The following is a 26750-nucleotide window of genomic DNA, read 5'->3' on the forward strand; positions in this document are numbered from 1 at the left end:
ATTTATTGACTGTATATGCACCAAGCATACAATATTCAACCATCTGGAATAACTTCCATTTGAATGTCCAACCCTTCTCGGCCCAAAAGGGCTGGGATACAGTTCCAGAGGCATCCATAGTGCTTCAGAACTAGTGCCCAGCCTTCTATTATGAGCCCAGGCAGAGAATATTGGCAGGCTGGGGAAAGCATCACCATTATCCAGCTAATATCTGTTCTCACACAGTGCAGACACATATGGCCTTCCGAGCATGGGTCACTGAATACAAATCAAAAGTAGAGACCCTCTGATTTTCTGGCCACTCCCCAACCAAACTTGCAGCCACCCAACTGCTCATCTGGTTAAAATCAGCTAAAGTAGCATCTACCAAAACTGACCCTGCGACTTTCTGGTCTATATTTTAAATGGTGCCTTTATCCACCAGGGTATTGAGGAAGCTAATGAATTTTATTTACTGACTAATTCTACCAGGCACAAAACAAAAATGTAGCCAATCACAATGCATCTTCTATGATGATGCACACCCGCTTTTTAAAAACTTTTAAGTATTAAGCCATGATACTGCTGAAAAAGGGAAGTCTTATGTAGCCTTTAAATAAGACAATATGATTCAGATGTTAAAATAGAAAGCCTCAGGATAGAGGTGCTGGGCTAGCAGAAAACCTGACATAGTTGAAATATTTGCAGTGGTTATAAAATAAAACTTTTCTTTGAGAAAACTTTGTAAGATGGTAAGCTGGCAAAGAAACATGCGATAGTAGGGACAATAAGGAAAGTGGAAGTATTTCAGAGCAAGGAGATAGAAAATAATGCATGATACAGTTAGCAAACTGTCCTGGGCTAGATTGAATCTAGACCAGACTATTGAATAATATTTCCTCTGGGATGACAAGTGAAATGTGTTTGGGGAGTCTCGGCCCCATTCCTTAAAGGCACATCTACAGCACAATCTTTCTTACAAATGTGCACTCATCAAACGGTCTTGCTTTGGACAGAAATGGCTAGAATGGGCAATAGAATTCAACCTACATCGAATCAATGTGGAAAAAGCACAAAAGGTGAAATAATGTTCCATGTCCCAAAACCGATTATCACTTATTGAGTATTAAAAACAAAAATCAAAGTATGGAAATGCTTTATATAGTTTTATGCACTCTAGTTTGTTACCTTTTCTTTACAAACTCAAAATGTCTCATAGCAAGGGAATCTGCCTGATGATTTCCAGGCAGATGGAAAATTTTAAATTATGATTTCGAGGGGCGGAAAAAAAAGTTTTGGAACAAGTAAGCAGAGTATCCACATCATGAATCAGTCGTGCAGAACGGTGTGTAATCAACTCCAGGTCCCAGCCTCGGAAGAACACCAACAGAAGGGCATTTATGTTCCGTTTCTGTTTCAAACTCTTGACTATCGTTGGGTAATCAGTACCAAGCTTTGGGACCCGTCACAGTCTGGGATCAGGTGCGATTACTATCTTTGTTTCAACTGAATTCAGGTCCCCATCAGCAACAAAACTTACTATATCACTCAGTCCCACTCTTACTTTCTTTGCTTACTTGGCATAACCATGGAGGGGGAAGGAAAAAAATGCACAGCTAAGCCCCATCCTAATAAATGTAACCACACAATTTAGATCAGAATTGTAGTTTTCACCAGTTTCTTCTAACTTAATCCAGTGGCAATAATATTTAAAAGGCCAAGGAAAATATTGAAACATAAAAATTATTAGCATTTTGTGGCTATGGGTAGAATTAAAAGTACTTTGTAGTTAATGCAAAATATGAGGCAACGGATGTGGAGATTTAGAAAGCAAAACAAATCTGAAGGAGCTGAAGGAGTAAGTATAGAAGGATGGAGTGGTTAACGATCAATTGGCTTTACTCTCTGGCAATTCTCTATGTTGGCCTAAATTCCACAGATTACATTTCAAAAACTAAACCAACCCATCATTCTCTATTACAAAAATTGCAGTATTTTGGAAAAATACAAGACATTTGATATACTATAGACTTAAGTAATGGTAACATAAAAAAAAACTGATTTTTTTTTTAATGGCACGTTAAAAATGAATTTAAGCTGAATTGTGAAAGGAACCACATGGAACAGTTTGTGATGACTGAGAACCATTACAATGCAATACCTTTTTACAGTTCTGATATGCAATACAAATACTGTGGAACATCAAGAAGGCCTGATTAAAAAAGTAAAAGGCGTCTCTATTAAAATCTCTATAAAAGTTCAATTTCATCCCGTTAATTACTCCAAAGAGGTATACAAGGCATGAAATAAGGCAGATAACTTAGAATATACACAGAACAAAACTGCAGTCCCTGTAAACCTGGACACAGTCTGCCCTCTCAGTCTGACATAAAAGATCCATGGCACTATTCGAAAAAGAGCAGAGGGGGTTCTCCCTATATCCCTCAATCAACATCACAAACAGAACATCTGATCATTTATAATCATTGCTCTTTCAGAGATCAGATTTCCGCCAATCCATTCAAAAGGACAATTAAAAGAAATTAACTCAAATTTCTAAATAACTACATAAGCTCTAAATAGGAAACTCAAATTGTTATAGAAATGACGTAAAATCGTATTTGAAAGATTACTATCCAACCTCACATGCTACAGTTATCAAAAGATTGTTTAAAATTACACTTGAATGTACATTATTCACACTCCAATTAATATTGTCAATTATCCACTGGAATTTTCATGTTTTCTTGGTCAATAAAACCTTCTTTGCTATTTTTACTGCGCAATGAACCACACATGTAAGCTACCAAATTTAGGGACTCCCAATTATCCTCTAATTTCCATTAACCAAGAGTAATCCTTCCATTGAGATAGATAAAAGATCTGCACATAAATAAGATAAATTTATAAGCTACTTCTAGCACAAGAAATTTTAGATTTTGAATTGTAAAACCAGATAAATAATGTCAAAAATGAAAAACAAACAAACAAACATTCTCCAGAGAAAAGTTTTGTATCTAGAATACTGGGAGAAATTCAGCAGTAATTGCCTGGTCAGATATCAATAGTCATAATATTAGTGGACCAGCAGACTCCTAGACTGTTCCTTCACTTACTGACCGGGGACAGATTCTGTCCTTTGTGTCCTGACCAATATTAATCCCTCAACTAATATAAATGAAAAGATCATCTGGTCATTATCATATTGCTGTTTGTGGGACCTTGCTGTGCGCAAAATGACTACCGTGTTTCTTACATTACAACAATGACTGACTACACTTCAAAAATACTTGACTGGTTGTTAAGTGCATTGAGATGTCCTGAGGTTTTGAAATGCAAATATTTCTTTCTTTGAAAAAGTAATCAGGCTACTGATTTACTTGGTATGAAGGACAAAGTTAGTTACAGGAACTTAATTTGAGAGGTGAAAGGCTAATGAATGTAAAACTGGCTTGCATGTATATCTGGACCAGTATTTCTCCATACCCTAAAAAATGAAAGTATGGGTTATATTGTGCAGACAAAAAGAAACACAAGTCAATCCATATCATGCTCCCTGTAGCCTACCTATAATAGTCTCTCAATAACACTGTTAGAATGCATCAGTGAGTCATCTCCTTCACGCTCTCCCCTGACCAACCAGCTCACTAAAAATCTATACTGGAATAAGTTTTGTTTCACCCAGATCTGGCATATTTTATCTGTGAAATAAACAATGAGAATCCTTCTTGTGTCAATCCAGAGTCCAACTGGCAATTTTAGGTGCAGATCAGCAACATTTATTGGAAGATTGATAGAAGGACCTATCCACAAACTTGAAGGAAAAAATAAGAAACTGACTGATTAACAGTCGAGAAAATATTGAAATAAAATATTGAGATGAGAAAAATAAGATATATAAAACTGGCAAAAAGAGAAAAAAAATCAGAAAGTAGTTAAGAAATCTAGATTTCACAGCATATGAACCAATGACTGGATATCAATGCTTCTAGTTTAATTTTTAAATGCATATTGGTTCTGGACCAATGAGCAAATAAAACACAATGGGGTCATTTCTATATTGTACAAGAGGCCAAAACTAAACACATTTTTGGAATCTGCTTAGGATGCAAAGGATTATGCCACTTGTGTGAATGTCATTCTGTGCCTCATCAAAACACCAACACACACTTTAAATAACCAGAAGATCGCTAATGTTATGTTTTTAACTAAATTGAATTAACTGTTCTATAAAGATAACAGAGAACAAGACAAAGTCTGCAGTTTAATAGTAAAGATTTGATATTCCTAACAAGCTTTGCTTGTGAACTATGTCATCTGAACCCATTAAGTCACATACCTGTAACTCATTACTTTCCACTGTAGTTGTACAAAAGGTATTTCTTGTAGTTATTGCAGAGATTGGCAGTATTGTTTAATTAAAACTTCTAGCTGTAGTTTGCTGCCCTCTTGTGGATTGCAGTAAAATTACCTAAACACCAAAAGACATACCAAGTTCTAAATAATGGCTCGGATTTTACAGTCAGCGGCGAACGAATGACACTCACCATTCATTACGCTTCCAGGTATGGTGGCATAGTGGTCATGTTACTGGACTAATGATTAGGAGGTGAGCGTTCAAATCACACCATAGCAGTTGGGGAATTCAAACTCGGTTAAATAAATAAATAGTGGTGACCATGAAACTACTGGATTCATGTGAAAACCGAACTGGTTCACTAATGTCCATTAGGGAAGGAAATCTGCCATCCTTTCAGCAATGTGATTGACTCTTAACTGCCCTTTGAAATGGCCTAGCAAGCCAGTCAGTTGTTTGAAGGCGGCGGCTCACCTCCAGCTTCGAGGGCAATAAATGTTGGCCTTGCCAGCGACGCCCACATCCCACGAATTAATTTAAAAATAAGCTGCCTACGGACTTTTTTGTGGCAACTTACGGTCATTGAGAGTCCGATGCAGCGGCACCCTCTACAAGAGATCTGGGACCTGTGTGAACAGGGAAAGCAACAGCGTGTCTCTTCAACCAATCAGATTGAAGAATCCTCACTGAGGCACACAGAGTCTATACCAGAAAGTGTAAGTTAGAATATTTTGTTCAATGTCAAATCATATACGGAAAGTGAAATAGAGAGGTGGAAAGAAAGATGGGATTAAGAGGGAGATAAAAGACACATCATTTTTTTTTTTTTAATTTAAATTTATTTTAAATCTCAAACAATGATTAAAATCTGAGACTCCACACTTGTAAAAATACATTTCCAGCGGCAGAAAGGTTGTTTGGCAGTTATCAAGACTTATCACAGTCTTCAAAATTCATTTACACATGAATGGGAAAACCCTAACTTTTTATGGCGTGTTTATATGGTCAGTAAGTACTTTGTGTGTTTGAATGGATAGTCTCATGGTGAAGCAAGTGGAGTAGCAGGGCTAATTGGTGAACAACTTCCTGAATTCTGCATTTAACTGTGCATGTGCGGAAGTTGCTGTCCGATTTACTCTTTAATAAGGGTGAGCGCTGATAGCCTCACCGTTATTCCTACCCCAAAATCCCAGCCAAAATGTTTAAAGAGAATCAATGACAACATCAAAACCAACTACATTTTTTAAAACGCCAGTTTGAATGTCAAACTACAATTTAGTCTCTTTAAAAAATGCATATTCTATTTTATAAAATGGCCAGATCCACTTCTAAAATCATTTCCATGTAGCATTCACAAGCTGCTTTGTTTCAGGTCATACTATTACTATTAAAAAAAAAGAGTGCTATGATTCAATGTGGAATTGTTGGTGGTGGAATTTTAATTCTAACACCACATTTCAAAGTCCTACCCCTTCTCCCATAAGAAATAAAATGACAGCAACCAATTGATTTACGGTTTTGGTAGTTTAGAAAACCATGTGTCCCTGTTAAAGTGGGTTATGACATTCTAATGCAATGTATTGTCTACAGAAAGTTGAAACAGCCTCACCATTTAAACCAGAGGGCACAAGCTGGAAGCACTGATTGGTTTGAAATTGTGCCACAAGATTCATATCAAAATACGTTAAAAACTAATAGCTGCATGAGGGACAGGGATAATAATGTAATCTGATAAAACACAAATAGTACATTGTTCAGCAAAACTTAATTTTAATAAAACATGAAAAAGGTTAGATGAGTTCAACATGCAATGTGCATTTATTTACGGTAATAAGGCATTTTATGGTGTTGAGGTTTCAAAGCCAAACAGACCATCCTTCTTAACACTGTCACATTACACACGTGAGTAGGTCATGTGGTAACATAAATCCCTTCTCCCGTAAAACTCACCACCTCCACGAGGTACCCGATCAGCCTGAATTTAACTCTCATTAGTAGAAATGGAAGTATTTTAAATTATATCTAGCACAAAACAAGCTCTAATTCTCAATTCATTTTCTGCACTCTCAGGCAACAGGTTCAGAAATGTGACTTTATTCCAGTAATGCAGCATGCATTAAGTGAAAAGGATGGCTTGTAGTACAGCAATGTTCTCTAAATGAGATGAGGGCAGATTGGAGTAACTCATGAATCGGCCTCACACAGTTTGGAGTTTCACTAGCCTCCCTGCAGACCAATAGGAATAAAGATGTTACCCATCTAGAATAAAAATGTTACCCATTCTCCCCTCCTAAAAGTGACACTTTTGCTGTTCAACAATTGCGGAAGTAGAAGTTGCAAAGTAGCCGGCCTGATTTGTTTAGCATGGAGATTAAGAGCAGTGCTCAGCAAGCGGTGGAAACAATTTTTGGGTGTAGGACTTCAAACTGACCTGTCACGTGGAACATCCAGTGCGGTATTATAATCAGGAGGGCCTCCTGGAAGCATATTAAACAGCAAGTGGTTTGTCCCTCTATCCCATCTAAAAATGGTAAAGACATACACGTTTTTAAGAATACAAACGTTTTAAGACAATCAAGTCGAACAGAGAAAACACACACAAATTGCACAACTGTACTTTTAAAAACTCTATGATGAATCAACATGTTCAAAAAGGCCATGATGTTGATGGTGGGGGATTCGGTGATGGTAATCTCGTGGCAGGATTCATCATCATCATCATAGGCAGTCCCTCGAAATCGAGGAAGACTTGCTTCCACTTAAAAGTGAGTTCTCAGGTGACTGAACAGTCCAATACAGGAATTACAGTCTCTGTCACAGGTGGGACAGACAGTCGTTGAAGGAAAGGGCGGGTGAGGAGTCTGGTTTGACACACGCTCCTTCCACTGTCTGCACTTGTTTTCTGCATGCCCTCGGCGAAGAGACACGAGGTGCTCAGCGCCCTCCCAGATGCTCTTCCTCCACTTAGGTCCGTCTTTGGCCAGGGATTCCCAGGTGTCGGTGGGGATTAGACTCTCACTGACAAGGGGCAGTGGTTAGACTCTCGCTTGTTGGAGATGGCCATTGCCTGCCACTTGTGTGGCGCGAATGTTACTTGCCACTTATCAGCCCAAGCCTGAAAGTTGTCCAGGCCTTGCTGCAGGCTGGCGCAGACTGCTTCATTATATGAGGAGTTGCGAATGGAACTGAACACTGTGCAATCATCAGCAAACATCCCCTGATGATGGAGGGAAGGTCATTGAAGTAGCTGAAGATGGTTGGGTCTAGGACATTGCCCTTAGAAACTCCTGCAGAGATGTCCTGGGGCTGAGATGATTGACCTCCAACAACCACCTTCCTTTGTGCTAGGTATGACCCAGCCAGTGGAAAGATTCCCTACCCCCCTCGCCCCCACACACACCGATTCACATTGACTTCAATTTTACTAGGGCTTCTTGATGTCACACTCGGTCAAATCATAGAATCATAGAAATTTACAGCACGAAAGGAGGCCATTTCGGCCCATTGTGTACGTGCCTTGATGTCAAGGGCAGTCACTCTTATCTCACCTCTGGAATTCAGCTCTTTTGCCCATGTTTGGACCAAGGCTGTAATGAGGTCTGGAGCCAAGTGGTCATGGCAGAACCCAGACTGCGCATCAGTGAGCAAGTTATCGGTGAGTAGTAACTGTCAACAACACCTTCCATCACTTTGCTAATAAATGAGAGTAGACTGATGGGGCAGTAATCAGCCAGATTGGATTTATCCTGTTTTTTGTGCACACGACATATCTGCGCAATTTTCCACATTGTTGAATAGATGCCAGTGTTGTAGCTGTACTGGAACAGCTTGGCTAGAGACGTGGCTAGTTCTGGAGCACAAGTCTTCAGCACTGCAGCCCATAGCCTTTGCTGTACCCAGTGTGCTCAACCATTTCTTGATATCACATGGGGTGAATCGAATAGGCTGAAGACTGGCTTCTGTGATGGTGGGAACTTCAGGAGGAGGCCGATATGGATCGTCCACTCAGCACTTCTGGCTGAAGATGTCTTTGCAACATTTGTCCCAGGTGCTGCGAGAACCACCTTGTTTATGTTGCAGGGTGGTTTAGATAGCAGCCAGAGCAGAAAAACTGCATGTGCACCCTTATTTGTAAGATGTAGTTTGAAATATTGGGGATAATTTTAACTTAATTTGCCAGATGGGATTGGGTGGTATGCTGGTTTATCACCCGCCCAATATAACCCTCCTTCACGAAGGAGAAAGATCAGGCAGGTGTAAAACAAGCATTCCTCCCGATCCTGCCAGTTTCCCAAACGGTGGGTTAGATTAAAATTGCTCCTTTGTTGCAGCCTGCTATACCTTTCCAATTGTTTTTAAAAAAACTCTATGGCAGCATGCAACAGCTTTAACTGGCCTGCGAGGGCAGCTGAATCAGTCATCCGCAGGCAGCTATTTTATTATTTACTTTACTGTGCTCGAAAAACTGTCAACCACTTGTCTACAGGCATGAAATTGATTTGCATAAAAACAATCTAGTCCACTAGTTGCCTGGACTTCTCGGATTCCGTGCAAGTCTAGATTATAGGTTTTCAAACCAGGTTCCACAAGGAGATCACAAGTGGGTCATCAAGTGTCTCAAGAATTCTGTATTCTACATGTTTCCTGTAATTCATGTCTTATTACAACTTCATTTCTGTTGCTGTATATTTTCTGCATTGATAGTGCTGTTGCATCAGATTAACTGATCAGGGCCTTTCTGAAATTAAGGTGGGCCGTGTCAATATTGCTGGGGGGGGGTGGGGGCGCAAGAAGTGTTCAATATATTTTTATGATAAGGCAGCAAAGGGAGAACACTTTCAGTAAAATTCATCTCCATTGTACATATTTTTAAGTTATAGGGCAAGCATTCTGTGAAATATGGAATTTAAGAATGAAGGAGTTTCATTCAACAAAGTTTGCTATTAAAAAAGTTTAGGAAAGCAATCGGTGTAGTTGATCTTTTTGGGATGTTAAAACAAAGTTAAGGAGAAATGCATCAGGGATGCTCAGGCTATGATTGGATAGGTAAGAGTGAAATCAAGGGAGGGCAGTCCCACAGAGCTGGACAATGGAACAGATACATTGGAGGAGGCTGGTCTACACCACCGTGTCAAAGGCTGCAGAGGCGCGAAAGAATGAGGAGGGATAATATACCACAGTCACAGATATTGCCATTCATGACTTTGTTTAGGGTCACTCCGGTGCAATGCAAACACCTTTTTTTAAAAATGTATTCGTTCACAGCATGTGGGCGTCGCTGGCAAGGCCAACATATATTGCCCATCCCTAATCTGCTCTCAAGAAGGTGGTGGTCAATCGCCTTCTTGAACCGCTGCAGTCTGTGTGGTGAAGGTAATCCCACAGTTGCTTTGTTGTAGCGGTTTGTTGAAAACAAGGGCATACAAAGTGGCCAAAACTAGTGGGAGGATAGAAGATTGGGAAGCTTTCAAAAGCCAGCAAAGAATGACTAAAAAAATGATGAAAAGGAAGATAGACTATGAAAGTAAACTAGCACGAAATATAAAAACAGATAGCAAGAATTTCTACAGGTATATAAAAAGAAATAAAAAAAAGAGTGGCTAAAGTAAATGTTGGTCCCTTAGAACACGAGACCAGGGAATTAGTGATGGGGAACATGGAGATGGCAGAAACTCTGAACAAATATTTTGCATCAGTCTTTACGGTAGAGGACACTAAAAATATCCCAACAGTGGATAGTCAAGGGGCTATAGGGCTGGGAGGAACTTAACACAATCACAATCACTAAGGAAGTGGTACTCAGTAAGATAATGGGACTAAAGGAGGATAAATTCCCTGGACCTGATGGCGTGCATCCTAGAGTCTTGAGAAGTAGCAGCAGGGATAGTGGATGTATTGGTTGTAATTTACCAAAATTCCCTGGATTCTGGTGAGGTCCCAGCAGATCGGAAAACTGCAAATGTAACACCCCTATTTAAAAAAGGAGGCAGACAAAAAGCAGGAAACTATAGACCAGTTAGCCTAACATCTGTGGTTGGGAAAATGTTGGAGTCCATTATTAAAGAGCAGTAGCAGGACATTTGGAAAAGCATAATTCAGTCAAGCAGAGTCAGCATGGATTTATGAAGGGGAAAGTCATGTTTGACAAATTTGCTGGAATTCTTTGAGGATGTAACGAACAGGGTGGATAAAGGGGAACCAGTGGATGTGGTGTATTTGGACTTCCAGAAGGCATTTGACAAGGTGCCACATGAAAGGTTACTGCACAAGATAAAAGTTTACGAGGTTGGGGGAAATATATTAGCATGGATAGAGGATTGGCTAACTAACAGAAAATAGAGAGTCGGGATAAATGGTTCATTCTCGGGTTGGCAATCAGTAACTAGTGGGGTGCCGCAGGAATCAGTGCTGGGATCTCAACTATTTACAATCTATATTAACGACTTGGATGAAGGGACCGAGTGTAACGTAGCCAAGTTTGCTGACGATACAAAGATGGGAGGAAAAGTAATGTCTCCTGCTATTCTAAATATGGACATTGCCCTTCTGAATTTTCTTCTTCCGCCCCTCCTAATCTGCAAATATACCATCCTCCACACACCTCCTCAATAGGCCGCAACATGAGGGAATGTTAGCACAGTGGTTATGTTACTGGAGTAATGATCCAGAGACATGAGTTCAAATCTCACCATGTCAGCTAGGGAATTTAAATTCAGTTAATTAAATAAATGTGGAATAAAAAGCTAGTATCCCTTGGGGATATAAATCTGCTATCCTTACTGTCTCTGGCCTACATGTGACTCCAGACCCACAGCAATGGCCTAGCAAGCCACTCAGTTGTCAAGGCAGAGGCTCACCCCACCTTTTCAAGGGGCAAATAGGGATAGGCAATAAATGCAGGCCTTGCCAGTGATGTCCACATCCCATGAATGAATAAATAACTCATTCTTTCCCAGAATTGCAAAACTGTGGCACTCCGTACATCCTTCAATCCGACTTTCCTCCCGGAACCTACAGAATTTTAAAACCCTAGTTCTGTGTCCCCCTAAATCACTACTTCCCTCACTCACTGTGTTACTTTTTCATATTTGATGTCGTGCCCCATGAACTTTCGCCTTTCATCTACATTTCTGGAAAATAAATTACAAGTGCGTAGCGCTGAGTGTGTAGTTTATGACATTTTAAAAAACACAAGTAATTCAATTTTTCTGGCCCGATGAGAAAATGAGCATGATTTTAAAGCTGCAATTTAAAAAAATCTTGAAAGCTGATGAGTATACATATGCAACATAACTTGTAACAGCTGAAAGCAATCAAAAAGTCCCAGATTGTATATTTAGATCTGGCATAGAAATGCTGACAGAGCTATAATTAGTTTCCGAATAAGCAGAAAGATACAAATAAACAAAATACAGCACTATGCAACATACCTGGATAGCTGGGCCAATGCCTGGGCAGTTTCCTTTATCCTGAGGTTATTCTGATTGAGCACATCAATCGACGGAATAAACAAACATGCCCTATTAAGATCATCGGTGTAGAAATCACTTTCTGAAATAGCAGTTAACAGTTCGTTATATTCTTTGGAGATAGTGTTGCTGACCACAGTGCCGTACTCATCGACGTACTTTTTCAATGGATAGATATAGACTTTTATTCTGTTCTTGGGGTTGTACCCACAGCGGTATACGTCAAAGCAAGTGTGCATTCTGCAGCTCAAGTCCCCTCGCTCAGGAATCGGACTGTCTTCAGCTAGTTTGACTTCAGGAACATCGTGGATGCTGCGCTTTTCAACTGTCCACTCATTGGTAGCTTCGATTGTATGTGGCCAGAACTGAAACATTCCTGTGGCTACAAGTCCGAGCAGTACAATTGAAAACAGGGCAATGTAATAAATTCGGTGTTTAGTTTTCATCCTGGGAATAAGGGTAGGGCCCCGACTGCTGTACTTGGTTGAAGCATACATAATGCTATTCCCTTCCTATGGTTTCTGGGAGTGAGAAAAATGCAAGCGATTATAAATACATTTAAAATTGCAGCCTGGGTTTTTGAGCTCATTGTTCAATCATTGTTAAAATGTTGAAATCAGTATCTCTAGCAATCGAGCAATAAAATTACAATCTTTGAAATCCAAGATAAAAGTGGAAAGGTTGTTGAACTTAATTTAAAGCAACTGTATTTTAGGTACTGATCCAATCACGCACTAGCTTGTCAATCATCACATCACCGCACGCTCAGAATCAGAATTAATTTTAAAGCATCTGTTTCCAATGTTGTCGTCATTTTAATTTAAAAGGAGGTGGTTCTAAGTCATGGAGTATTAAAATGGTTAAAGCTGATGAACCAATGCAGTGCTCGCCATCAAAGACTTTTGAATTAGAGAGACTGTCTACAGCACAAAGAAATTAGGTTCCTTCTTCAGATATGTGCTCAGACTAGTAGCATATCTCTACATATATCCAGGGATGAGGGACTTCAGTTATGTGCAGAAACTAGAGAAGCTGGGATTGTTCTCCTTGGCCAGAGAAGGGAGATTTAATTGAGGTGTTCAAAATTGAGGGGTTTTGATGGATTAAATAAGGAGCAACTGTTTTCACTGGTCAGTAACCAGAGGACACAGATTTAAGGTAATTGGCAAAAGCACCAGAGGGGAGATGAGAATGCAATGCCTGAAAGGATGGTGGAAGCAGATTCAATGCTAACTTTATCAAGGGAATTGGATAAATACTTGAAAAAAAAATGTGCAAGGGAGAGCCACTAATTGGATAGCTTTTTCACAGGTACAATAGGCCAAATCGTACTGTGCTGTATGATTCTATGACCATGGCACCAAAACTATTACATTCAGAAGGGAGACACGGTGAACTGCTGTTAGAATAAAGTTCAGATTCTGTGGCACAGTAAATGTTTGAACTTTTAAAATCAGGGTCCTTTTGTTTATTTTAAAGAATGTTGATTTTACGTGTTAAGCACTGTTTATTCTCATGCCATCTGCATCCAATTTCAAATACAGGGTATAGCAATTCCATTACACATTGCAGGTTGAAAGTGCTTTGTGTAGCATTTCATAAATCTTTAAATACGCTGAAGCACACCAACATCAACAGTGGATAAAATAACACAATGTTAATGTAATGTGCAAGCGAAAGGGTTTCGGATACATTATCGGGGTCTTACAATTATGTGAATCGACTCTCTAAACTGTAGATTCTAGGAAAATCTGTGGTTAGGTACAATTTTTTCCAGCAATATTATTCTCTGATTCATGCTGGGGGAATGGCTCCACAGAAGCTTGGGCCCTGGTACCGCACCTCACCCAAGTGACCATTCTTCACACGCGAGCCTCAGACTGCACTGGCTACCAAACTACTAACACACACACACACACACACACACACACACATTTCAAAATCTTTGTTTTAGTCTACAAATCCATCCATGGCCTCACTTCATATCCCTGGAATCCCCGTCAGTCCCACATTCCTGTTCACACTGCCGCTCTTCAGGTTCTGACTTCCTTTGCACTGCCCCAACTCCATGTCATCTTGGGCTGTAGAGCCTTCAGTTGTTCCAGTCTCACACCTTACCAAGCTTCGCTGCCTTGCTCTCTTCCCCTTCTTCAGCAGTCTCCTCAAAAGTTATCTCTTTGGCTTTGCTTCTAGTTACCACCCTAATGCTAGCATTTGTGTCATCTGCTGTCCTGTTGGACTCATTGGATACCAATTAGAAGTGGGAACTAGAGCCAATTTTCACCATCCCTAGCCCAAGAGCACTGAAGCCATGTGTGCCACCCTAATCACCCTTGCTGAGATAAGCACAAACAAGAAATCAAATTAGGTGTCTGTGAGGCCACTTTCGTTCTTCAATTACAATTTTTATTTTCATTACAATGTTGAACCCTTTCCTTTCTGGTCTAAAGTGACTTCCTCTAGCCCTGACTTCACATCTTTCTCCGATCTCCACTCATGACCTTTCCGAGTTCATCCTGTCCATGAGACAGACTTCCTGCTCTCTTGACCATACTCCCACCAATCTGCTGGCCACCCAACTTCCTGTTCTGGCTCCCATGTTATCTGACATTGTTAATGGTTCTCTCCCTTCAGGTACTATTCCCCCTCTCCCTCAAATCTGCCGTCATCACCCCTCTCCTCAAAAATCCAACCCTTGACCCCTCCGTCCTTGCAAACGACCGCCCATCTCCAACCTCCCTTTCCTCTCCAAAGCCCTTGAATGTGTTGTTGCTTCCCAAATCTGTGTCCATCTTTCCCGCAATTCCATGTTTGAATCCCTCCAATCCAGTTTCACGCCTGCCACAGTACCGAAACGGCTCTCATCAAAGTCACAAATCCTTTGTGATTGTGACAAAGGCAAACTATCCCTCCTCATCCTTCGTGACTTGTCTTCAGCCTTTGACACGGTTAACCACTCTATCCTTCTTCAACGCCTCTTCTCCATCGTCCAGCTGGGTAGGACTGTACTTGCCTGATTCCATTCTTACCTATCTAATTGTAGCCAGAGAATCTTCTCTTCCCCCGCATCGTTACCTCTGGTGTTCCCCCAAGGATCTATTCTTGGTCCTCTCCTATTTCTTGGCAACATCATCCAAAAACACATCAGTTTCCACATGTACGCTGATGGCACCCAGCACTACCTCAATACCACTTCTCTCGACCGTTCCACGGTCTCTAAATTGTCAGACTGCGTGTCCGACATTCAGTTCTGGATGAACAGAAATTTTCTCCATTTGAATATTGGGAAGACTGAAGTCATTCTTTTTGGTTCCCACCACCATCTCCATTACCTAGCCATTGACTCCATCCCTCTCCCAAACTTCTGTCTTGAGGCTGAAGCAGACTGTTCGCAACCTCAGTGCCATCATTGACCCTGAAATGAGCTTTCAACCACATATCCGCAGCATAACTAAGACCACCTATTTTCACTTCTGTAACATCGCCCGTCTCCACCCTTGTCTCAGCTCATCCGCAGCTGAAGCCCTCATCCATGCCTTTGTTGCCTCTAGATTTGACCATTCCAACACACTCCTGGCTGGCCTCTCACATTCTATCCAACGTAACTAGAGGTGATCCAAAACTCGGCTGCCCGTGTCCTAACTCGCACCACTTCCTCTCACCCCTGTACTTGCTGATCTACATTGGCTTCCGGTTAAGCAATGCCTCGATTTCAAAATTCTCATCCTTATTTTCAAATCCCTTCCTGGCCTTGCCCCTCCCTACCTCTGTAATCTCCTCCAGCCCCACAACAACGCCCCCCCCCCCTCATTAAACTTTAGTCCCCCTCCTTGGGAGGGAGAAATCATTGGTATTTTAAGTGATCTACTTAAAAAGATCACTCCTAATAAACAGGGTGGCAAACTGTATGTATGTGTTGAACCAATCGTGCATACCTTCATACCATTTTAATGCAAAACCTATGTCAACACAGTGCAAGCCATATCATTTGATACAGTTCATACTGATTCATGAAACTTAATAAAATTGCAGCTACATTGCAAGATACCTTGTCTGCCATAAAAACCTTTCACTCTGCTACACCAAGAATTTGCTAACTGGGGTTACTGACAGTTTTATGAAACTGACAAAATAGCACCTCTAAAATTCAGTAACAAATATAAGACATCAGTAATAAACCCAAGAAAGGATTTAGGAGAAATGTCTAATCAGAGAATGGTGAGAATGTGGAACTCACTACCACGGAGTGGTTGAGGCGATTAGTATAGATGCATTTAAGGGGAAACTAGATACGTACACGAGGGAGAAAGGAATAGAAGAATATGTTGATAGACTGAGATAAAGCTTGTGTGGAGCATAAACAGCATCATAGACCTGTTGGGCCAAAAGGTCTGATTCTGTGCTGCAAAATTGTGTGTGATTTTATGTAACTCAGCTTAATGTGGAATTTCTCATTTCTGCCACTGATTTAAAGATTAATTTTCAGGAATTATTGAACTCTCAAGTTGACTGTTTCCTGGAGTTGAACCGAACGCTTTTAGAAACTGCAAATATAAAATTTAGTCAAAGGAAAATGAAGAGAGTACTTTCAGTACAAGATGCTCCCCACATGTATGTAATAAAAATTAAAAACCTAATTTTTCTCTGGCATTCCCTCCCTAAGCCTTTTAAACACGCCTTATAGTAGTATCAGCTGTGGCTCAAATGGTAGCACCTTCGTCTCTGACTCAGAAGGTTGTGGGTTTAAGTTCCGCTTCAGGGACTTAAGTACAAAAATCTAGGCCGACACTCCAGTGCAGTGCTGAGGGAGTGCGGCACTGTCGGAGGTGACGTCTATCAGAGGAGACGTTAATACGAGACCCCGTCTGCCCTCTCAGGTGGATGTAAACAATCCCATGGCACTATTTTGAAGAAGAGCAGGGGAGTTATCCCCTGGTGTTCTGGACAATATTTATCCCTTACTCAATATTACATTAAAAACAGATTATAAGAACATAAGAAATAGGAGTAGGAGAAAGCCATACGGCCCCTCGAGCCTGCTCCGCCATTTAACATGATCAGGGCTGATCTGATCATGGACTCAGGTCCACTTCCCTGCCCGCTCTCCATAACCCCTTATTTCCTTATCGTTTAAGAAATTGATCTGGTCATTATCACACTACTGTTTGTGGGAGCTTGCTGTGTGCAAATTGGCTGCCGTGTATCCTACATTACAACAGAGACTACATTTCAAAAAGTAGTTCATTTTGTTTGGGATGTCGAGTGGTCGTGAATGGTGTTATATAAATGCAAGCCTTTCTCTCGTAAACTAACTCTTTGATCAAGCTATTGGTCACCTGCCTTAGTATCTCTATGTGGCTCGGCATCAAGTTGTTTGATAATCACTCCTGTAAAGCACCTTGGGACGTTTTATTACATTAAAGGCGCTATATAAATGCAAGTTGTTTTTGTTATGATGTCACGTAATATCACCAGCCTGTCTTTTGAGGTCTCCAATCATGGCCCAAGCAACGTGACAATGTAGCTTAAGGAGACAGTTTGCATCTATCTGGAGTGGCTCTATTCACTCATCGGAGTCGGTGGTTTTAACTAACTGGATGCTGATCCAGAGGTGTATGAACTGGGAAATGTTAATATTAGTTAGCAATTGCTGTACTTCCCTTCCCCAGTTCAGGTCCCTCTAACTCCTAAAGCATTAGCTTCCAGAAGAATGAATGAAAGAATGAGTGAGTGGAGGTAATCCTGGAAACTCTGCAAAAAATATATTATGAAGGCTGAAAAAAATTAAGCCCCCCCCCCCACACACCCCTTACTGGAGCAAAATTATAAAGAGAGGGTGAATAATGAAAGAACACTTCCACTGACTGGTAACAAGGGGGCATGGTCTCAAGGTTATCACTAGAAGAATAACAGGAGAAACTTAAGAGATTTTAGAACACAAAATGTTTTACCACAAGTGGCTACTAAGGCAGGGACACCATAATTTAAAAAGGGAAGTGGATAAATATCAGAAAAGAATAGAAAATGATAGAGAAAGAGAACAGGGGTCAGAGTAGACAGCTCCAGTTTTGGCTAAGATCATGCGTAACTGACCTGACAGGGGAGTAGCCACCATAACCCCAAGGTGGTTCTCCCTGGATCAGGAAGGTATATGCTTGCTTTTTTGGAAATAGGAGGTGGGTGGGGTGGCTTGACCCATCCACCTCCACGGAGGTGTGTGGGGGACCTGACCCATCCACCTCCATGGCACGAACCTGGTATTGCAGTACTTCCAGGAACGGTGCAGTGGCTCTAGGCCTTTTGGCTAAGAGCACTGGCGCAGAGTGATCCTTGATGTGTGCAAGGTGACCTCTGGCGTTTGTGATTTGACAAAGAATTGGAAAGATTGGCTACGAATTAAAAAAAAAACAGGCCTTTTGGCTAAGATCATGCGTAACTGACCTGACAGGGGAGTAACCATGACCCCAAAGTGGTTCTCCCTGGATCAGGAAGGTGGTTCTCCTATGCTTTTTGGAAATAGGAGGTGGGTGGGGTGGATTGACCCATCCACCTCCACGGAAGTGTGTGGGGGACCTGACCCATCCACCTCCATGGCACGAACCTGGTATTGCAGTACTTCCAGGAAAGGTGCAGTGGCTCTAGGCCTTTTGGCTAAGAGCATTGGCGCAGAGTGATCCTTGATGTGTGCAAGGTGACCTCTGGCGTTTGTGATTTGACAAAGAATTGGAAAGATTGGCAACGGGAAAAAAAAAAAACAGGCCTTTTGGCTAAGATCAAGTGTAGTATCTGTTCTTATCAGTTTAATATCCCCTATGAGGACATGATATTGAATTGATTTTTGGACAGGGAGCTGGATCAGGGGCATGCCCCGTCCACTCCATGCATCGACCTGGTATTGCAATATTTCCAGGAACGGTGCAACTTCGCCTCTCGGCCTTTTGGCCTAAGATCAAACACATTGGCGCAAAGTGATCTTTGGCGTTAGAGTTGATCTGGAACGAAATTGGATAATAAAAAAAAACAGCACTGTCACAGGGCTGAATGACCTCCTTCTGTGCTGCAATATCGATGATTCCACATAAGACAGTGGAAGAGCTCAGGATGCCAGTAGAAATCCTAAACTGGTAGGTCTTCAAAAAATGAAAATTAGCTATAAATTGATGCTAGCTCCTACCAGATGGAGGATAATGATACAAGGGGAAAGAGACTGAAAGCACTCCCCCACCCCCGAGGCTCACCATCTCATCCAAGAACTAAAACAATGGAACATGAATGTTGATATTTCCACTCCAAGTAGAAAGTAATCTAATTACAGTGTCTCATTCCAGGCAGTTACATGGCAAGTGAAATAGAACAGTAACAGTCTTTGTTTCAGATTTCATCAGAAGTCAGATTTTCAAACTGGGGTTCCCATATTATGTGCGCTCCATTAAGATCTCTGGGCCCGAGATCAGATTGCTGTCTATCCGATTTCTGCACTTGTTTACTTGCGAGCCTTGTTTGCTGTTGCTGAATACCAAGAAAAATGTTTTCTACAATGTTAGCAGTGTTTTTCCTTCTTTCAGACGTTATAACTGAATACACACGCACACACACACACACACACCTCTGATGCGCATGGCATTTTTGTGAATTTTTCACTTACCCAAACTGATAAAATTGTAGAAACTGACTTCTACAAACAGATTAGACCCTTTGAGTCAATCAGGTGTTAGGAAAAGATGAAGAGAAGAACTGCAATAGGCTGCAAAGGATCAGAGGCTGCAGGAAAAAAGAAATATAGAAGAATTGGAAATAGAGGGATAAAGGTAATATTACAGACAAGTAGCTTCAGTTGTCAGTTTGTTAGTACAGGAAATGTATTACCTGGATGAGAAAGAAAGGGGACCTTCCCTGCAATTCTAGCACAATATTAAAACAGTGTTAATCGCAGCTTTAAAAACATTGCCATATCAGATCTATTAAGCGCTCCACACAATACTTCTTTGCCTTCATTCTCCCCATCTCCTCCCACTCCCAAGTATTTTGTTGCCATTTTGCTTCTACAAAGACTTGTATCTCCATCATCAAACACATTATACAGACTCACTAGTTGTGCTCTTGCCTGAATCAGTAAGCCGTGGGTTCAAGCCCCACTCCAGATACTAGAGCTGACACTCCAGTGCAGTACTCCTCTGTCAGAGGCGCCGTCTTTTTGACAGGTCCTTAAACCAAGGCCCCGTCTTTAGATGGATGTAAAAGATACCATGATACTATTAAAAGATGTGCAGGGGAATTCTCCAGGTGCCCTGGCTAACATTCCTTACATAACAACAGTACATTTCACTTCAAAAGTATTTCATTGGTTGTAAAATGCTTTGGGTCATCCTGAGGTTGTGAAAGGTGTCTTTATTTATCCTTCAACCAGCATCACTAAAAACAGATTATATGGTCATCTATTTAATTCTTATTTGTGGGAATTGGCTATGCTTACACTTAGTTGTGAAATACATTGGGACGTCCTGAAGTCATGAAAAGTGCTGTATAAATGCAGGTACTTATCATTTGCCTATACAATTCGTTAACCTAGTTTGTCCTCTTTCGTTTATGAGGAGAGGGAGAGACAAAGGCATGGATGATGGTTTCACCAACAGATGGGCTAAGGTCGGGGCAGAGCCAGGCGATGTTCTGGCAGTGGAAGTGCGTGGTCTTTGTGATGGAGAAAATACGGGAATTAGAAGCTCAGAACGAGGTCAAATTAGACACCTTCTTCGTCTTAGGCGGTCCCCTCGCATCGAGGATGACTTGCTCCCATGCCAAAAAGGATGAGTTCACAGATGTTTCAATGAAGGGCCTAATATTCCAGGTCCCGAACTACATGTTGAAGGGTGGAAGATGCCTGTGTGTGGATTTTTTAAACATATGGTGGCCGTTGCACACCAGCCACCACACGGGCTTGACAGAGCTAGGTCTTGGTCCAGTGGCAACAATTGACCAAGACGACTGGAGACCAGCTCTGCTGCACGGACCTAGTGCGCACATATATTGCAGTGTGGGCTGGCCCGTGCTGCTGCCCAGGGCCTTAATAAGGCACCAAGGTTGCTAACAGTCCGGTTCAGCCCATGATGGTAGCCAGAGAGGGGGATTGTAGAATCATTGAATGGTTACAGCACAGGAGGCCGCCATTTGGCCAGTCAAGCCCCTGCCAACTCTCTGCAAAAGCACTTCAGCTAATCCCACTCCCCGCCCTTTCCCCGTAGCCCTGCAATTTTTTTTCCTTCAGGTTCTTATCCAATTCCCTTTTGAAAGCAATGATTCAGTCTGCCTCCAACACCCTTTTAGGCAGTGCATTCCAGATCCTAACTACTCGCTGCGTGAAAATGTTTTTTGTTATGTCGCCTTTGGTTCTTTTGACAGTTACCTTGAATCTGTGTCCTCTGGTTCTCGACCCTTCCGCCAATGGGAACAGTTTCTCTCTATCTAATCAGTCTAGATCCCTCATGATTCTGAACACCTCTATCAAATCTCTTCTCAAGCTTCTCTGCTCTAAGGAGAACAACCCCAGCTTCTCCAGTCTATCCACGTAACTGAAGTCCCTCACCCCTGGAATCATTCTCAGAAATCTTTTCTGCACCTTCTCTAAGATCTTCATATCCTTCCTAAAGTGCAGTGCCCAGATTTGGGCACAATGCACCAGTGGAGGTCAAATCAGTATTTTATAAAGGTTCATCATAACTTCCTTCTGTACTCCATGCCTTGGTTTACGAAGCTTTTTTAACCGCTTTTTCAACCCGCCCTGCCACCTTCAACAATCTGTGCACATTATACCCCTAGGTCTCTCTGTTCATACATTCGCTTTAGGATTGTATCCTTTAATTTATACTGCCTCTCCTCGTTCTTCCAACCAAAATGTATCACTTCTTACTTTTCCCCACTACCGATCATAAACTAACTGGCCAATAGTTGCTGGGTTTATCCTTACACACCTTTTTGAACAAGGGTGTAACATTTGTAATTCTACTGTCCTCTGCCACCACCCCCAATATGGAGGTTTGGAAGATTATGCTGAGTACCTCTGCGATTTCCTCCTTAACCTCCCTCAGCATCCTAGGATGTATTTATAATAAGGACTTGAATGAAGGGACCGAGTGTAATGTAGCCAAATTTGCTGATGATACAATGATGGGTGGGAGAGCAAATTGTGAGGTGGACACAAGAAATCTGCAAAGGGATATAGGCAGGCTAAATGAGTGGACAAAAATTTGGCAGATGGAGTATATTGTGGGAAAATGTGAGGTCATCCACTTTGGCAGGAAAAATAAAAAAGCAAATTATAATTTAAATGGAGAAATATTGCAAAGTGCTGCAGTACAGAGGGACCTGGGGATCTTTGTGCATGAAACTCTTTTAGAGTCTACCTGCAAAACATAAAACATTTATCCGTGCCACCCGACCTGGATGACACACCAGACATTTACAAGGCCCTTTTTTTTCTTGGCACTAAAATCAAATTTTTTCCTTTTTCCAGTGCCCCCTATAAAAGGAGGGGGAAATGTTTACACCCGGTTAACACAAAAAGTTAGTATGCAGGTGCAGCAAGTGATTAGGAAGGCCAATGGAATGTTGGCCTTTATTGTAAGGGGGATGGAGTATAAAAGCAGAGAAGTCCTGCTACAACTGTACAGGGTACTGGTGAGACCACACCTAGAGTACTGTGTACAGTTTTGTCTCCGTATTTAAGGAAGGATATACTTGCATTGGAGGCTGTTCAGAGAAGGTTTACTAGGTTGATTCCGGAGATGAGGAGGTTGACTTATGAGGAAAGGTTGAGTAGGTTGGGCCTCTACTTATTGGAATTCAGAAGAATGAGGGGTGATCTTATCGAAACATACAAGATACTGAGGGGGTTCGACAAAATGGATGCAGAGAGGATGTTTCCATTCATAGGGGAAACTAAAACTAGGGGGCATAGTCTCAGAATAAGGGGTCACCCATTTAAAACTGAGATGAGGAGGAATTTTTTCTCTGAGGGTTGTAAATCTGTGGAATTCTCTGCCCCAGAGAGCTGTGGAGGCTGGGTTATTGAATACATTTAAGGCGGAGATAAACAGATTTTTGAGCGATAAGGGAATAAAGGGTTATGGGGAGCGGGCAGGTAAGTGGAGCCGAGTCCCATGATCAGATTAGCCATGATCTTATTAAATGACGGAGCAGGCTCGAGGGGCCAAATGGCCTACTCCTGCTTCTTATGCTCTTATCCCATCCGGTCCTGGTGAATTATCAACTTTAAGTACAGCCAGCCTTTCTAGTACCTCCTCTATCAATTTTTATCTCATCCAGTATCTCCACTACCTCCTCTTTCACTCTGACTTTGGCAGCAGCATCTTGGTGAAGACAGATGCAAAATACTCATTTAATACCTCAGCTATGCCCTCTGCTTCCATGTGGAGGTTTCCTTTTTGGTCCCGAATCAGCCCCACCCCTCCTCACTACCTGCTTACTATTTATATGTGGATAGAATTAGTGAGAAGAGTACCGAGTTTGTGAAAGGGTACAGGGTTTCTGGCAGGGGCCAAAGACGGTGGATTTAATTCTCCCAATGTTTAACTGGAAGCTTGGTAGCCAAGAGGAAAGGGGGCTCATGTGGCAGAAACAGCTGAACAGATCATCACCATCGTAGTGATAAAAAAGCATTGAGTGCCTCACATTTCGTGGAGGAGGGTGCAGAAAGCAAGGGAGAGGGATTTGATGAAATGCTTGATAGCGGAGAAAAAAAGCCTGAGGTTATCTTTGCCCTTTAGAATGATCCTGGAGTAGTAGGCCATTTTGGCAGTGGAGAGCAATACCTGATAATGCTTGACGTGGTCCAGTCAGATCTGGTGATGGATGGCTAAACCAGATACGTTCAAGTACTGCGCCACTTGGACTGGAGGGAGCGAAGATGGGGCCACACCAGGGCGGGAGAGGGTACAGGTTTTACTGGGTACAAAGGGAGAGTAGAGAGAGAATGCTGAGCAGACCAACAGCTGCAGAAATCACATGCGAATGGAGGGCCAACAGCAAGACAGTTGGGAGTTTGAAAGTGCAGTTGTAAGCGACTGGAGGGGTGGGAGCAGTCTTTTTTAAACCAGGGACAGGTGCAGCAGGAAGTGCGGGATGTGGCTAGTAAAGGATTCAAGGAAGTGGTCGGAGTCATCCTTGTGTGTGATCAAGACCACATGATATAAATACAAGTCCATCACTAAATGTACTGTTCTGTCTGGCTCTGGTTAAACTGGCAGAGGAAGGGGCTCTGACTGTCTTGCGCTGTGAGCCACTTGGAATAAAGAAAAGCAAACCGACCAGAGGCTGGAGAAAGGCACCAACTTCGCCTGAACGCTAAGACTCTACTGCCCGAGATGATCGGTTGCTCAGTGGGTAGCATCCTCACCTCAGAGTCAGTAAATTGTGGGTTGAAGTCCCACTCCAGACTTGCGCACAAAAATCTAGACTGATACTCCTAGCACAATACTGAGGGAGTGATGCACTGTCAGAGGTGCCGTCTGCTCTCTCAGGTGAACGTAAAAGATCCCATGGCATTATTTCCAAGAAAAATAGGGAAGTTATCCCCGGTGTCCCGGCCAATATTTACCCCTCAATAAACATAACAAAAACAGATTAATGTGGTCATTATCACATTACTGTGTTTTGATCAGAACACCACCAGCGACGGCAGATGGGCTTCTCCTCCACGACGGAGTCTGGGCCTCCTCGATGACGGCTGGACCTCCTGTGGCGACAAGACGACCTCCTCCTCAAGAACGACTGGGTCCCTTTCACCCACGTCGGCAACTGGCCTCCCCTCCTCCTTCAGTGACAACTGGAGCTCCCCTCCCCCACTGACGACCTGGCCTCTTCTCCAACTCCAACACGTACTGATTCCATAACTGCGACCCCTCTACCCTCCCACCCTGACCCCCGGTGGGCCACTGACCCTCCCAATGCCTGCCCCCAACCAGGCCTCGGACCACCTACAACCAAGGGAGCTACCCAGCGCCGAGCCTGCAGCCAACATCTCGCCGTAGGCAACTAGGCCCATATAGCAGTGCCTGGTCTCCAGTCATCTTGGATCCCCTTGCCACTGGATCAAGACCTCACTCAGCTAAGCCCTTGCAGTAGCCGGTGTGCAACGACCACCCCACGTTAAAACAACTCACGCACAGGCATTTTTTGCTCCGTTAACATCAAGTTTGGGACCTGGAACGTCAGGACCCTCATGGACAACCCCAACAGTGGCAGGCCGGAACACCACACCGCCATAGTTGCCCGGGAACAGCGGAAAGAGCGTGCGGCAAACCAGTCCCACCCACCCCTTCCCTCAACGACTATCTGTCCAACCTGTGACAAGAGTCTGTAGCTCTCGTATTGGACTGTTCAGCCACCAGTGAACTCACTTCAGGAGCGGAAGCAAGTCTTCCTCGATTCCGAGGGACTGCCTATGATGATGCTGTTTGTGGGAGCTTGCTGTGCACCAGATTGGCTGCCGCCTTTCCTACATTACAACAGTGACTGTGTTCCAAAAAGTATTCCATTGGCTGTAAAGCGGTTTGAGACATCCCGAGGTCGGGAAAGGCGCTATATAAATGCAAATCTTTATCATTCACTGTGCATTGATCCCGAAGGCTCTGTAACCGGCTCCTCTCTTGTTCCTGCAGGTTGTGGTGCCGGGTTTCAGGCCTGTCGCTTTGAGCTGAGGGAGAGACTCACTGTCTGTCTGTCCCTCAGACCCAGTGACACCCAGCCAGGCCCCGGGCCCGCCGACTGGCACAACCCATCCCCAGCCCCGATTTAAGCAGCGCAGGCTCGGCCGCATTACCTGAGTGAAGGCGCAACCCCTGCCGCAGCTCGGTTCGCCCTCGTCGCTAAGACCGGAACTCCATCTTGCCGCCGCCGCCACCCTCCCAAAAAATGGGGGCTGCTGCCGCAGAATGCGAAGCAAATCCAGGAGCACCCACAGCTTGGTGGCACCCCGGAAATATACCACAGCTGAGCGCCGCACCGTGCCCGCCAGGAACCACAGGCCTTCCGCGCCGCCGGCACTGCCCCCTGGCGCCCAGCGGTACCCACTGCACGCTGCGGCACAGCCCGGGACAGGGGACACCCTGCTGGCACTGGCAGCGGCCACACACCGCAAAGGACGGAAAGGCAACAGAAGGCTGAGAATGCACACAGCAGCTCAGCCGGCTTTGCAAAAACAAGCTGAAGATCGGTGTGAACTCATTTTGTTGTTTGAATTTCAGATTTCAAGCTTTTGCAATTTTTCATGTTTTTTTTTTAAATTTGCAAATACAGGGGGCAGTGGGAGAAATTCGGGGTGTTTGCACCTCCCGTTAGCCGGTGGCGCTAACGACTTTTCACCTGGGCACGGCACCACTACCAACTCCTGCGTAATTCATAAGAACATGAAAAGTAGGAGCAGGAGCCTGCTCCGCCATTTAATACGATCATGGCTGATCCGATCGTGGACTCAGCTCCACTTCCCTGCCCACCCCCCCATAACCCCTTATTCCCTTGTTGGTTAAGAAACTGTCTATTTCTGCCTTAAATTTATTCAATGACCCAGTTTCCACAGCTCCCCGAGGCAGCGAATTCCACAGATTTACAACCCTCAGAGAAGAAATTCCTCCTCATCTCAGTTTTAAATGGGCGGTCCCTTATACTAAGCTTATGCCCCCTAGTTCTAGTCTCCTCTATCAGTGGGAACATCCTCTCTGCATCCACCCTGTCAAGCCCTCTCATAATCTTATATGTTTTGATAAGATCACCTCTTATTCTTCTGAACCTACTCAACCTTTCCTCATAAGTCAACCCCCTCATCTCCGGGAGTTTAGCGGTGGTGCTAACCGGTAGCGCCAGGGGCTGACGATGTTTTTGCCCTGGTGCAAAAATTTGGCAGCACCCATGAGACTTCAGGACACTCGCAGGAT

At 43.0% G+C, this 26750-nt stretch overlaps 1 protein-coding gene and 1 pseudogene across 3 annotated transcripts in view; one reads left to right on the plus strand and one right to left on the minus strand.

The window, feature by feature from the left end:
- ext2 (exostosin glycosyltransferase 2) overlaps nt 1–25825 on the minus strand; it is a 192052-nt gene extending 166227 nt beyond the window's left edge. For 2 of the 3 annotated variants that reach the window (XM_070898632.1, XM_070898630.1), the window contains exons 1-3: nt 25640–25825; nt 11767–12326; nt 6768–6857 (exon numbers count right to left, since the gene is read on the minus strand). In XM_070898632.1, coding sequence (XP_070754733.1) covers nt 6768–6857; nt 11767–12302 — 626 coding nt within the window. In that variant the 5' untranslated portion in view covers nt 12303–12326; nt 25640–25825. Of the gene's footprint in view, nt 1–6767; nt 6858–11766; nt 12327–19450; nt 19567–25639 lie in introns of all 3 variants that reach the window. The other variant, XM_070898631.1, reaches the window with a different exon arrangement.
- Nucleotides 18557–18731, plus strand: LOC139280311 (U2 spliceosomal RNA; annotated as a pseudogene).
- Nucleotides 25826–26750: the final 925 nt, after the last annotated feature.

This window comes from Pristiophorus japonicus, chromosome 14 (genome assembly GCF_044704955.1).
Source record: "Pristiophorus japonicus isolate sPriJap1 chromosome 14, sPriJap1.hap1, whole genome shotgun sequence".
NCBI classification, from domain to species: Eukaryota; Metazoa; Chordata; class Chondrichthyes; family Pristiophoridae; genus Pristiophorus; species Pristiophorus japonicus.